Source organism: Scylla paramamosain, chromosome 26 (genome assembly GCF_035594125.1).
Source record: "Scylla paramamosain isolate STU-SP2022 chromosome 26, ASM3559412v1, whole genome shotgun sequence".
Taxonomy (NCBI): Eukaryota; Metazoa; Arthropoda; class Malacostraca; order Decapoda; family Portunidae; genus Scylla; species Scylla paramamosain.
Window position 1 is genome coordinate 2,563,184 of NC_087176.1, and position 12,400 is coordinate 2,575,583.

The 12,400-nt window shown below is 40.2% G+C and overlaps 1 protein-coding gene across 4 annotated transcripts; it reads right to left on the minus strand.

Annotated features, from left to right (window-relative positions):
- Positions 1-26: 26 nt before the first annotated feature.
- Positions 27-11,643, minus strand: LOC135113595 (brahma-associated protein of 60 kDa-like). 4 transcript variants are annotated; one of them, XM_064028896.1, is made up of 10 exons: positions 11,450-11,643; positions 10,279-10,463; positions 9,491-9,611; positions 8,476-8,574; positions 7,863-8,018; positions 5,518-5,676; positions 4,357-4,578; positions 3,699-3,866; positions 2,813-2,986; positions 27-366 (listed from the first exon to the last, which is right to left on the minus strand). In XM_064028896.1, exons 1-10 carry the CDS (start codon positions 11,576-11,578, stop codon positions 196-198), a joined length of 1,584 nt encoding a protein of 527 aa, XP_063884966.1. In that variant the 5' UTR covers positions 11,579-11,643; the 3' UTR covers positions 27-195. The 4 variants fall into 4 exon arrangements, with proteins under 4 accessions (XP_063884966.1, XP_063884968.1, XP_063884969.1 ...); XM_064028898.1 differs by having other exon boundaries at positions 5,518-5,661; positions 11,450-11,640; XM_064028899.1 differs by having other exon boundaries at positions 5,518-5,661; positions 10,279-10,460; positions 11,450-11,630.
- Between the last annotated feature and the right edge of the window lie 757 nt (positions 11,644-12,400).

The window sequence follows — 12,400 nt, forward strand, 5'->3', positions numbered from 1 at the left end:
GTAATCGAGGTGTATTAAGATTTGCATTCTATGAAAAAAAAAAATTTATTTAGATATACCATACAGCTACACGAGAAACCATACAAAGTTTACAATATTACGGCAGCCTTAATCTAACTGGAAAGATCTTAATGTAGTGACACCATTTGTGAAGCACAAGGCTCTAGAATGTAGAGATTACATCATACAAGGAGCTCAATTGTTCCTAATGCCAAGGGCTTGCTCCAACTCTGCCCGCTTCTGTTGTATCTTGGAGTAGAAGTAGCGATTAACAGCCTCGTGCATCCAGGGCTGGTAGTAGTACTGTGCTCGCCGCTCCTCCTCTGGGTTGCCCACGACATCAGTCATGGTTTTCAGGTCCCGGTTCTGATAAAAATTACAAAGAATTATGGATTCAGTGACTTATGAAATAGCTAATGAGGATGAGTTCCATTCAAGGAAGCTGTTCATCTGGCATCTAGACTGGTTTTGTAATGGCTTATTCAAAGTTTGTCACTTTGGTATATCCTCAGACATGGCTCCTCTCTTGTTTAAGATGGACAATTTAGTTGGTACCATTGCATTTAGCAGTAACTATGCAATTCTGATATAGTTGTTTCCCATAAAACAAATATGAATACCTAACTCAGTTTGCAATTCTGATATAGTTGTTTCCCATAAAACAAATATGAATACCTAACTCAGTTTGTAAACTATCTCCACAAGGTTTAAAAATTAGGTTTTATTTTGTATTTCTATTTTCAAGTATGAAACCAATCACATTATATATATATACAAATCATACAGAAGATAAAGTTTTACAAGTTCTCAGTGGTTTCTGAGGCATGTGTACTCTTCTGTTATAGTGTTGCACCTCAACAGCATTCTCATGCACTGGCCATCTATGTTAGGATGGTGGCCTTGAGCCCCTTTACTGTTTAAGCTTCTCTGCTCTACAAGTTTTAATGCCATTCTCTGCAGTTCACTGATTTTGAGTAATACATACTTTTTCACCATACATACGTTTTCACCAAAGTTCACCACTGGACAGAAGAATAATGATGGTTCATGATTGTATTGAAAAACATGGTGTATTCAAGATTTAGAGCACAAAAGGAGAAAAGCAACTGTTATGAAAAGATGTTCATGGTGGACAGCTGTTCTGCATTGTAAAGATGGACAACCACACAATGTAGAATGGCTGCTGTCCAACACATACATCATCTTTCCCCCTTTCCCCCTTTCTTCATCATGAAATCTGAAGACACCATGTCCAAGAGAAATTCTATTAATGCTTTAGTAGTGAATTCCATGAAAAATCATCCTAGCAGTATAAATATTAATTACCTTATTTTTCTTCAACTGGCATTACCTAGTTCACTTTTAGTCATTTTTTTTGTTTACATTTGTGATCTACCATTAATTACTATCCAGTGGTGTCAAGTATTTATTACTCAATAAGAGAACTACTGGAAAAAGCAGTAAAACATGTTGAGTAGAGATACCTAAACAGGAGAGAGGATGGCTCAGGCCACCATCCAGACAGACATCTGTGGCTAGACAGAGGCATGGGAACAGTCATATTGCAACACTTCAGCAAAATAGACTATGTATCCTCAAACTAACAATAAACTTGTCACATTTAATTTATGATCAAGAGATCTTTCTTCATGATGTAATTATTTATTGCACTACTGGTTCAAAGACTGCTGAAAACAATGATGATGAATTCAACACCATTTTGGAGTTATCTTGTAAATTCTACTTATAATTTCTTTTGTTATTTTTAAGTCAGGATAACCATATCTGAATTGTGATGGTACTGCATAGTTCAAAGCTACAAAAGGTCTTGAATAAGAAGCATTATGACAAAAAAATAAATAAATAAATAAAAAAAATATCACACACGAAATATATCAAGGCAAGCATGTGTAAAACAACTAGTGGGTGAACAAGTAGTGTACCCATAATGAATGGTGCCTAGGTGCCAGATGAATTCCTTCCTTGAACAGTCAATTTACTGTCATTTGCACTTACGTTTTATTAATAGTGACTGTGTACAAGCCACAATATGCATGAGAGCAGATGACCCACCTCATACAAGGATGGTGATAGTAAGGTGAGGAGAGTTTAAGTGAAGGGTGCTTTGGTTGAAACAAACACGCAACCCAAAATCACACACTCATTTTCTTCAAGACTTTAAAGTTCCCCACAAGCCTCTGCAGTGTATCAATTATTAATGTCCAACCTACAGAGGCCTGTAACTTCAAACATCAGTCCTCAGCAGAGATATGCAATTATTGGTTATGTAGTGTGTATAGATGCATGGATGATCTTACAACTAACCATTACTCCCCCCTCCCCCCCCTCTTCTCTCTCCCTCTCTCCACACTGGGCTAGCCCAAAGACTCACAGTATGTCCCCCACAGTATGTTTACAAACCACAGCCACTCACAAGATTTGTAAATAAATAAAAATAAAGAATAAACTTTCACTATCATCACATCATTCATCAAGCAAAAGCACAAATAAAGAGATAGGTAAAGTAAGTTACAAGGAAAGGCAAAAGAAGATGATAGTTCAGTGAAATGGATGGAAATCTTACTAAGTGACCCAGATAAGAGACCAAACAATATTAAGAAGAAACAATTCCAAGTCTTGAACTAGGGGCATTAAATTGCCTGGTATTAATGTACAAAAGAATCTGAATGAGTTGTGGCTCATTTAGCCATTAAACTGATGGTTTCATATTTAGGTGTTGGGTATAAAGCAAGCCTACCGATAATTTGGCAATAAACCCTTCAACTCCCATCACCAGCCAGCCTTCACCCACCTGTGAGATGAGCCACTTCTGAATGAACTGCTGTGGGTCTTTGGCAAAGGAGAGGTAGAATTCCCGATTGGTCTTCAGAGAGTTGATAGTCTCCACAGTCTCATGGATCTTTGTATCTAGTGTCTGAATATCTTGCTGGGAGTTGGTACTGAGCAGGAAGTTGTTCATTTGTGTCTGAAATAAGCAAGAAGGCATGTAAGATATGACAACCCTGAAGTGCCGCTTTCTAAGCTTGCTCTTGCACTAATACTACCTAATTAATTTTGGAGATCTGAGTGCTCAGCAAAGAAAACAGTCATGGTAAATATTTCTTGTCACAAACAACACCAACACCTACTACTTTCAACAGCTAAATAGTAAAGCACCTAATAAACTGTGCTATCTTGCTTAGTTCTTTATTTGCAATGTCATATTCATCCTAAATAGGGATTTGTACTCTACCTCTACATGATTACTTGTTTCCCATGCTTCCTTTATTCCTTTTACAAAATTCCATTGAACAAGAGAACATTCAACTCATTTAACCCCTCTCCTAACACCGCATCCATTCCTTCCTACCAAAGCAGCTTGTTTTCCTCTCTTCTCATCTGCCTTGATTCCACCTCACCTTCCGATTATTGTCCTGTCATCATGCATCTAATAAACAGTAGTATTCTGCTTAGTTCTTAATTTGTAGTTTATATTTGTGTTCATAAACTTTACTAAATAGAGATCAGTGCTCTACCTCTACATGATACTTGTTTCCCATACTTCCCTCATTCCTATCTTATAAAATCCATTTTAAACATTCAACTCAATGATGCTCTCTCCTTACATCTTGTACAATTCCTTTCTTTTAACGCAATATGTTTTCTTTTCATTCTTTCCTGCCTTGATTCCACCTCACCTTCAGATTGTCATCCACCTCCACATCTATATCGTAGCAGGAGGTCTTCTTCTGGTCCACACCCTCCACTGAGATGGTGTGGTTGATGATGATGGGATCAGGAGGGAACAGCAGCTGGTTGAGGCGCCCTGGGATTTCAGCGAACTTCATCCTCGGGACACCAAAGATCTAAGGAAGCAGTGATTGTGCTGAATGTTGAAAGAAGTAAATGAACACCACCTATAATGTACCTATCATGATCTATCATGATCCAGAAACTCCTCCACCCAAAACACACACACACACACAATGAGAAGTTGTACAAAAAAGAACAACGAAAGATGTGAGAAATTATAGTTTTCCTGATAGAGCAATTAATCAGCCAAAGAAATCCATAGAATGATTAAGTTGTGTGTGCAAGGAGTATTCAAAGCACTTCCTGATAGAGCAATTAATCAGCCAAAGAAATCCATAGTATGACAAAGTTGTGTGTGCAAGGAGTACTCATAGCACTTCTAAGAAAAGTAGGACAAATCAACTTTAAAAGACAAGACATTACGAGCTTACTTACCATGCAATCAGGTAAGAAACACACACACACACACACACACACACACACACACACACACACACACACACACACACACACACACACACACACACACACACACACACACACCTGCTCCAGATATTTGTCACAGTTGATGTACTCCCTCTCATGACTGTCCTGCAACTTGTGTGTCTTGATGTACTGCCACAGAGCAGTGATGATGACAGGTCTGGTCTGTGTATGCACCCCAAGCAGGCGTGCCAACCGAGGGTCCAGCTTAAACTGATGAGGCTGGTAGTCGAGGAGCAGAAGGATGGTGCACCTCACATTCTTGTCTCCTGGTCTCTTTACCTGTAATTGGGAGGTGTAAAGGTGAATGACTATGCACAACAGGAACAGGGTTATGGTAAGTGGACAGCATATTTACTTGGTCAAAAAAAAAAGATAGCCTACTTTTACTTGAAGAATGTCATAAAATGGTTAGCTAGTGCAAGAGAATGATCATTTGAGGATAAAAGATTTAGATAGCTTACTGGTTACCTCAGGCTGTGGTCAGTAAGATCTGTAAGATGTGCTCACTACATGATAACAGAAGGTTTCGTGCATAAACACAGCAAAATTAATTATTATACTGGAGGTACAGGACAGCAGGTATGAAAGACACTTTAGGATTAATATTCACAAAGAGATAGTCATTGTACAAAACTCTGGAATGTTACAACCTGACAGTTACTGATCAGTTTCTTAAACTATCTTCTTGAATCTTGTACAACAGATTTAAATATGTTACTTCAAGCTGTCATTAATACCTTCATTCCTGAAAACACTCAACATCCCTCACTGGCCTAAACCCTCTAAAGGCTTATGAACCTGATGGGGTCCCTCCTATTGTTCTCCAAAATTGTGCCTCTGTGCATGCACCTTACCTAGTCAAAACTCTTCCAACTCTATCAACATCTACCTTTCCTTCTTGCCAGAAGTTTGCCTACATTCAGCCTTTTCCTAAAATGAGTGACTATTCTAATTCCTCAAATTACCATCCTATTGTTTTAATTTCCTGTCTATCTAAAGTTTTGAATCTATCCTCAACAGGAAGATTCTTAAACATCCATACTACTTTTGATTTTAAAGAAATTATCCTTTTATAGTCTGTGGCAATTACCCAAAACCCACAAAACATTGCCTCAAAACAATCCAAATCATGTAGTGAGTGACCACAGCCACCAGGCAAGTGTTTCAAGGTTCTGTGCAGTCACTGGATGCAAGATGAACAAAAACAGACATACATACCTGGAATCCATCTGTCTCTTGAGTGGTGGCAGTGCGGTGCCACTCCACCAGGTGATTGTCAGGCCCGTAAAGCTCTTTATCTAACTCTATGACGAGTGACTTGAAGAATGAGGAGAATTTGCGCTTCAACTTGCTAGGGTCATTCTGGGAAGGCCGGGGCTGGATTTAGTCGAACACAATACCAAAAAAGACAAGGAGAGGGTAGGGGTCAGGGCTGGAAGAGGAAAGGAGACATGTACAGTAGAATCCCATTTACCCACAACCACAATATCCAAACGCCTCAAGTAACTGAATTTCCAGGACTGCATTTAATTAATATACTAAAATACTGAACACAAGACAAAATTCAAACTGTCAAATCTTGCACACACGACAGAAAGCCAGGCTTTGGCTTCTCCCTGCATCAGACATTACAGTGACAAAGGATAACATTTTCCACATTTCAAAAACAAAACTGGCCACCTCTTATGATTATACTGCTGTCTTTTTGGGGAATAACATGTCACAAGTCTTTTTCTTTCTTCACATTTGTTTCATCCTTGGCTTGTTTCCCCAACACATTAAAAAACACTTCACACACAGTTGTCAATCCACATGATATCACAAGCCATTCTTCACATCTTATCCCGAATTTCTTGGCCAAATACTGAGTGTCTGGTTTGCTTTGCTCCCTGCTCTTCAGACTCCTTGTGATTTCTGGCTGTTCCCTAAGTTGAGATGCTGTTGACAGGATCTCAATTTGAGAGCCAAGGAGACATGATGCAGAATGTGACACTGCACCTGGCAACCATTACAACAGAACTTCCATATCTGTTTTCAGCACTGGAAGGACTGGTGGACTAGGTGTGAGATCACAAGGAATACACTTAAAAGGACTGAGTTGGAATCCAAAAAAAAAAAATAAATAAATAAATAAATAAAAAAATACTACTTTTTGATACTTGGTGTTAAGATCAGGCTCAATTAAAAGGAGTCATAATAAAAATAAATAACTTATTGTTACTTGGTCTTGGGATGTGATACTTTTGATCACACCTCATGTAAAGGACATTTATAAGAGTAGATACGAGTAATCTGAACTGATCTCCCCATTCACAGTGGCATTTGGTTAAATGGGATTCTACTGTAGTGTGATTGTGGAAGAGTGCAGGAGGAAATGTTGAGTGCCTAGGAGTGGAGGCAAAAGGAAGAGGAAAGATGAAGAGATAGAAGTTATGTTGAGAACTGAGAAGAATAGGAGTGTAAAGGGATGAGAAAAGAAAGCAATGCAAAGGAGAAAATTAGTTTGTTGAGAGAGAGAGAGAGAGAGAGAGAGAGAGAGAGAGAGAGAGAGAGAGAGAGAGAGAGAGAGAGAGAGAGAGAGAGAGAGAGAGAGAGAGAGAGAGAGAGAGAGAGAGAGAGAGAGAGAGAGAGAGAGAGAGAGAGAGAGAGAGAGAGAGAGAGAGAGAGAGTACTGCATGTGAGGTTTAAAAAATTAACAAAGAAAGACTAAAATGAAAATGAGAAAGGAAGGGTAATACTTTGCAATGGAGTTGAAGTAAGGTTAATCTTTAACTGTTGCAGGTCATTCTTTTAAGTATGTTGTTTATGTATTGCCAAAAAGACTTGGGTAATTTTTCTTCAGTTCACATCAGATTACACCTATATCATGATCTTATTATCTACAAAAATTACTTTAATTCACATATATCAAAACAGTAGACAATAATTTACATAAATAGTGAATAAGATGCATCTAGACATTTATAACAAATAGGTAAATTAAGTGGATAATGATTTGCATCAAATAACAAACAGATAAAATTAATTCTAAATACATAAATGAGGCAAAAAGCACAGATGATTGATATATAAAAGATATTCAAGCAAAACACAAAAATCACAATATATTTTTCTGTGATATACTATACAAGAGTAAACTTGACTAGTATAGTACAAGGGTCTCTGAATAAAGTCAATTAAGATTTCCTGTAAATCAGAAGTCTTTTATATAACCCACTCACAAACCAGTCAGGTCACCCTCCACTCAGCAACACCATACAACCCACTCACAAACCAGACCCTCCACTCAACAATGTCCTGTAAAACACTTACAACCCTGGCAGATCACCCTCCACTCAGCAATGCCTTATAACCCACTCACAACCCAGGCAGGTCACCCTCAACTCAGCAACACCCTGCCCACCCAAAACACACCCAGCCTATCTTGTAGTCCTCCAGAAAACAAGGTCACCCTCCACTCAGCAATGCCCTCCCCACCCAACACACCCCCAGCCTAACTTGTGGTCCTCCAGAAAACAAGCAGGCCACCCTCCACTCAACAATGCCCCACCCACCCAGCATACCTTATGGTCCTCCAGCAGCCGCCCCTCCACCCTCAGCTCCCACGAGGCCACTGAGGCATCATCCCCTTCGCCGCCCTCGGCACGGGCTGGGTAGAACGTGTTGGAAATGAAAATACGCAGCTTCTTCTTCACCTTCATGGGGCGCTTGAGTGCTTCCTGCGGGTGTTTGGGACAGGTTAGATGTTTTTTTTTTTTTTTTTTATGTAGGAAGGATACTGGCCAAGGGCAACAAAAATCTAATAAAAAAAATGCCCACTGAAATGCCAGTCCCATAAAAGGGTCCAAGCAGTGGTCAAAAATTGCTTATTAGTGATGGGTGACTGGCAGGAATAGGGAGATGTGTGTGTGTTTGTTTGATAAAAATGTTATTTGAACAGTAAAAGATTAGGAAAAAAAATAAGCAATAATGATAATAAAACATGTATATTTATGACATTACAAGGAGAAAACACATATTACTTAAGGTGTGATAAATATTTGGGAAAAGTAAGATGAGTGGGTGTGGATGAAGAGCCAAAGAAATGTGAAGAATAGCAGAGTGCTTCCAGATGAGATGATAAACATAAGTCTTCACTAGTGGGAGGAATTCTAAGGCATCACCAGCAACACGCACCTGAATGTCGAGCCTCTTCCTCATGATGGTTGCGTCCAGCTTGCGTTCAAAGGCCAGCAGGTCCATGTATGCCTGACTCTCAGGCACCAGATCCCTCACCTGTTGGCACAAGACTGTTACTCTCCTTACCTCATGGAAATTAACACAAACTATTATGCCTCATGCAGCACAATAACACCTGAGAAATTTATCTGAAGGGTATGGGATGATAAATAGGACAGTGGTCATCATAAAAGCAACACAGTATCAAAGTTATCATAAATGCAATGAGGCACCACTGAGAAATTGATGTGAAGGGTATAGGATGATAAATGGGGTAGAGTGGTAATCAGAGGTCATAAATGGGAGCTGAACTGTAGCAGGACACTCAGGGAAGCAAGCAAATACATGTTATAAATGACAGCATAAATGATCATGAGTAGATTTTGGTTGGTCTTGGCTGTCTAAATGAACACTAAAATCCAATCATAACCTATTATTTCCTGCAATCAGCAGACTTGTCATAGACAGTATATCCTATCTATCTATATACATAGGATGGCTTGGACAAAGCACCACACATTCTTAGCCCCGATCAGCGCCAAGTGGACAGGGACAGTCTTGTGGCTCACGGTACCACACCCTGGTATATTCTAGCAATGCATAAAATAAGGGCAGCCCATCATAAGGATTATTTTGTTGATATGCAAGGATAGAGAAGTGTAATGGTTGGTGCTGGCTGTGACAAGAATAAGCACATCATAACTAAGGAAATGCAGGACCACCTCAGCTTGGCCATTAATGGCCTGAACTTACTCCAGTAAGTCAAGTAACTGAACACTAACAGCAATATAGTTATTTATCTAGGTATAACCTCTTTATTTACTGTGGCCAACTATTAACCTCATCTAATGTAATAACTCCTGGTGTTAGTGAATAAACAGTTCCCAGGTATGCCACAATTTGCAATGACAGACAGTCAGGCAACATAACACACCAACTATTGCCATGTGACACTAACTAATTTACAGCTCACCTTCTGTGGGAGGATCTTCTCTGCCAGCTTCTTCTTCTTCTTTGAACTAACATGGCCATAGTCTGAAGGCATCTGGCCTGGAGGAGGCCCACCACCTGCCCCTCCACCACTGCGGGACACACTGCAACAACATTTTTTTTTTTTTTTTTATGTAGGAAGGACACTGGCCAAGGGCAACAAAAATCTAATAAAAAAATGCCCACTGAAATGCCAGTCCCATAAAAGGGTCAAAGCAGTGGTCAAAAATTGATGGATAAGTGTCTTGAAACCTCCCTCTTGAAGGTATTCAAGTCATAGGAAGGTGGAAATACAGAAGCAGGCAGGGAGTTCCAGAGTTTACCAGAGAAAGGGATGAATGATTGAGAATACTGGTTAACTCTTGCATTAGAGAGGTGGACAGAATAGGGGTGAGAGAAAGAAGAAAGTCTTGTGCAGCGAGGCCGTGGAAGGAGGGGAGGCATGCAGTTAGCAAGATCAGAAGAGCAGTTAGCATGAAAATAGCGGTAGAAGACAGCTAGATATGCAACATTGCAGCGGTGAGAGAGAGGTTGAAGACAGTCAGTTAGAGGAGAGGAGTTGATGAGACGAAAAGCTAAGTACATAATAAGTACCCCCTTCATACAGTCAGGAAACACAGAGCTGGATGCATTTCATTATGCAAGAACAGGAAATCTCTTACTGAGAGAGAGAGAGAGAGAGAGAGAGAGAGAGAGAGAGAGAGAGAGAGAGAGAGAGAGAGAGAGAGAGAGAGAGAGAGAGAGAGAGAGAGAGAGAGAGAATGTAGTTACCTCTTTGATGAACCAGAGGAGGCAGGTCGCTTGGAGCCGGGTGTCTGAGAGAGGGGTGGCCGCACCATGCCTCCAGTGTAGGGCTGGCCCGGACCACCAGCAGGGCGCTGCATGCCTGCCGCAGGACTCCCTCCAGGCCCTCCAATGCCCACTGGAGGGTACTGGGCACGCTGCACATTCATCTGCTGGTGAACAACAACTAGAATGGCACTTGACTCACTATGGTACTCAGTGGTAACTTACTATAGTGTGATGTTGTTACTTTTCTTCTCTATAAGGAGTGTCAAGGAATCCTTAAAGGAAAGGTAAGTATTACTGCAGTTTTGTACAATACATGTACAGTACATATATATATATATAAAACTTTCCCTGTCTCAGATCTCACTATTTCAAGTATACTGAATCCCTGCATCCCCTGCTGGAAATAAATAATTGCAACAATAATTAATTCTTGAGATTTAACCAAATATGTCTCGTCTCTGCTTCAGAACGTCTCTCACTGATTGATGTAAATAAATCATATACTGTATGGGATGTGTGGATTTAACTGGAGTTAAATGCATCCATACATTACCTAACCATTACAGATCCACCTGCTAGGAGGTAAACCCTCAAGATTCTGCCAAGTAAACCAAGACAGCTTAGTATGTGAAATAAACTAACAAAACATATTAACCAAACACTTGAGTTTGATGTAAAACTAAGGCACCATTATTATTATTATTATTGTCTTATTTACTTATTTTTTTATTTATTTTTTATTAGATTTATCCAGTATTTAGTGACTTTCTCTGAATTTATCACGTATGTAATGACACCAGAAAATCAATCCCTACAACAATGCAGCATGGCACAACAACACCCTCACTGTGAACACTGCCACCGCTCCCCGTGCTGCCACTCAGAGGCCGCCCCTGCCACCCTCAGGGAAATAGGGGAACTATGGGCCGGGGGGAAGGGTGCCTATGTCCCTCGGGCGTCCCTAGGCGGGGTGAGCTGCGTCGCCCACCTGGCCGCCCACATACACCCACTGCACTACCACGCTCAGTCCAAGCTAAGCCAAGCGCAGCAACATGACCAATGCACAGCCGAGCACAACAAACAGCGAGCCTGAGCGCCTTGCTGCACCCCCTACTCTCTGCCAGACTCAGGCCTTGTACTGGTGACTTACTGGGTAACTCTGCTGGGGGTACCTCATGGGTGTTCCCTGTGCCCCCTGAGGTGCTCCATACCTCTGGGGGGCCACAGGCGGCGCCCCTGGAGGTGGCGGAGTGCCGGGGTAAGGGGGACGCGCCGCCATCTTGCCGCCACACACACACAAACACTGCCGCTGCCGCTGTGAGCACCGCGCCGCCCAACCGGGCCACGCCGGCTGCTATTTGACAACATTTATTAATACTTCATCATTATTATCCTCTAGTTAATTCATTGATAATTTTCTGGATTATCTTATATAAATTTTACTACAATAAACGAAATTAATAGCAAAAGAAGTCAGTTATCGTCCTACTAAGATTTCTACGTGCCTATAATAATAAATCATAATATTTGATAAAAAAAAAAAACATGTAGTTTGAACTATCTTTTTTCTTCATATATATCCAGTACCAGAAAAATACAAATATTTCTGGTACTGGCAATAACACTTAATATAATGTTACCTACATGGACATCAGTCAGCCTTATGGTTTATTATTTTATAGGTGTTTACTCCTGTTTACATATGATACCTTGCTGGGTAAAGGCTGTGCCTGGGTGCTGTATGATATACTTCTGCAAAGTTATAGACGGGCTTGTTAAACAAAAAGAAGAAAAAAAAAGCTCAATGACTATACTCATTTCTAAGTACTACATGAGTGATCATTAATTTACAAGTTTTTTTCTTCCTAGTATCATGCTATTATGCTTCAGGAAACATACTATACCAGGATTTTCTATTACAATCTAAATTCTTTGTATTGTCCTCATTGTGTTTTAAACATTTCCCAATGTTTCCTCGGATTCTTCTATCTAAAACTTTATTACTCGTACTTACGGCACCAGGTTTTAGTAGCTTTCGTGATATTATGGGACCAATGAGCTCCACAAAGACTACGTTCAAGCAGATGAAGAACCTGTGAAG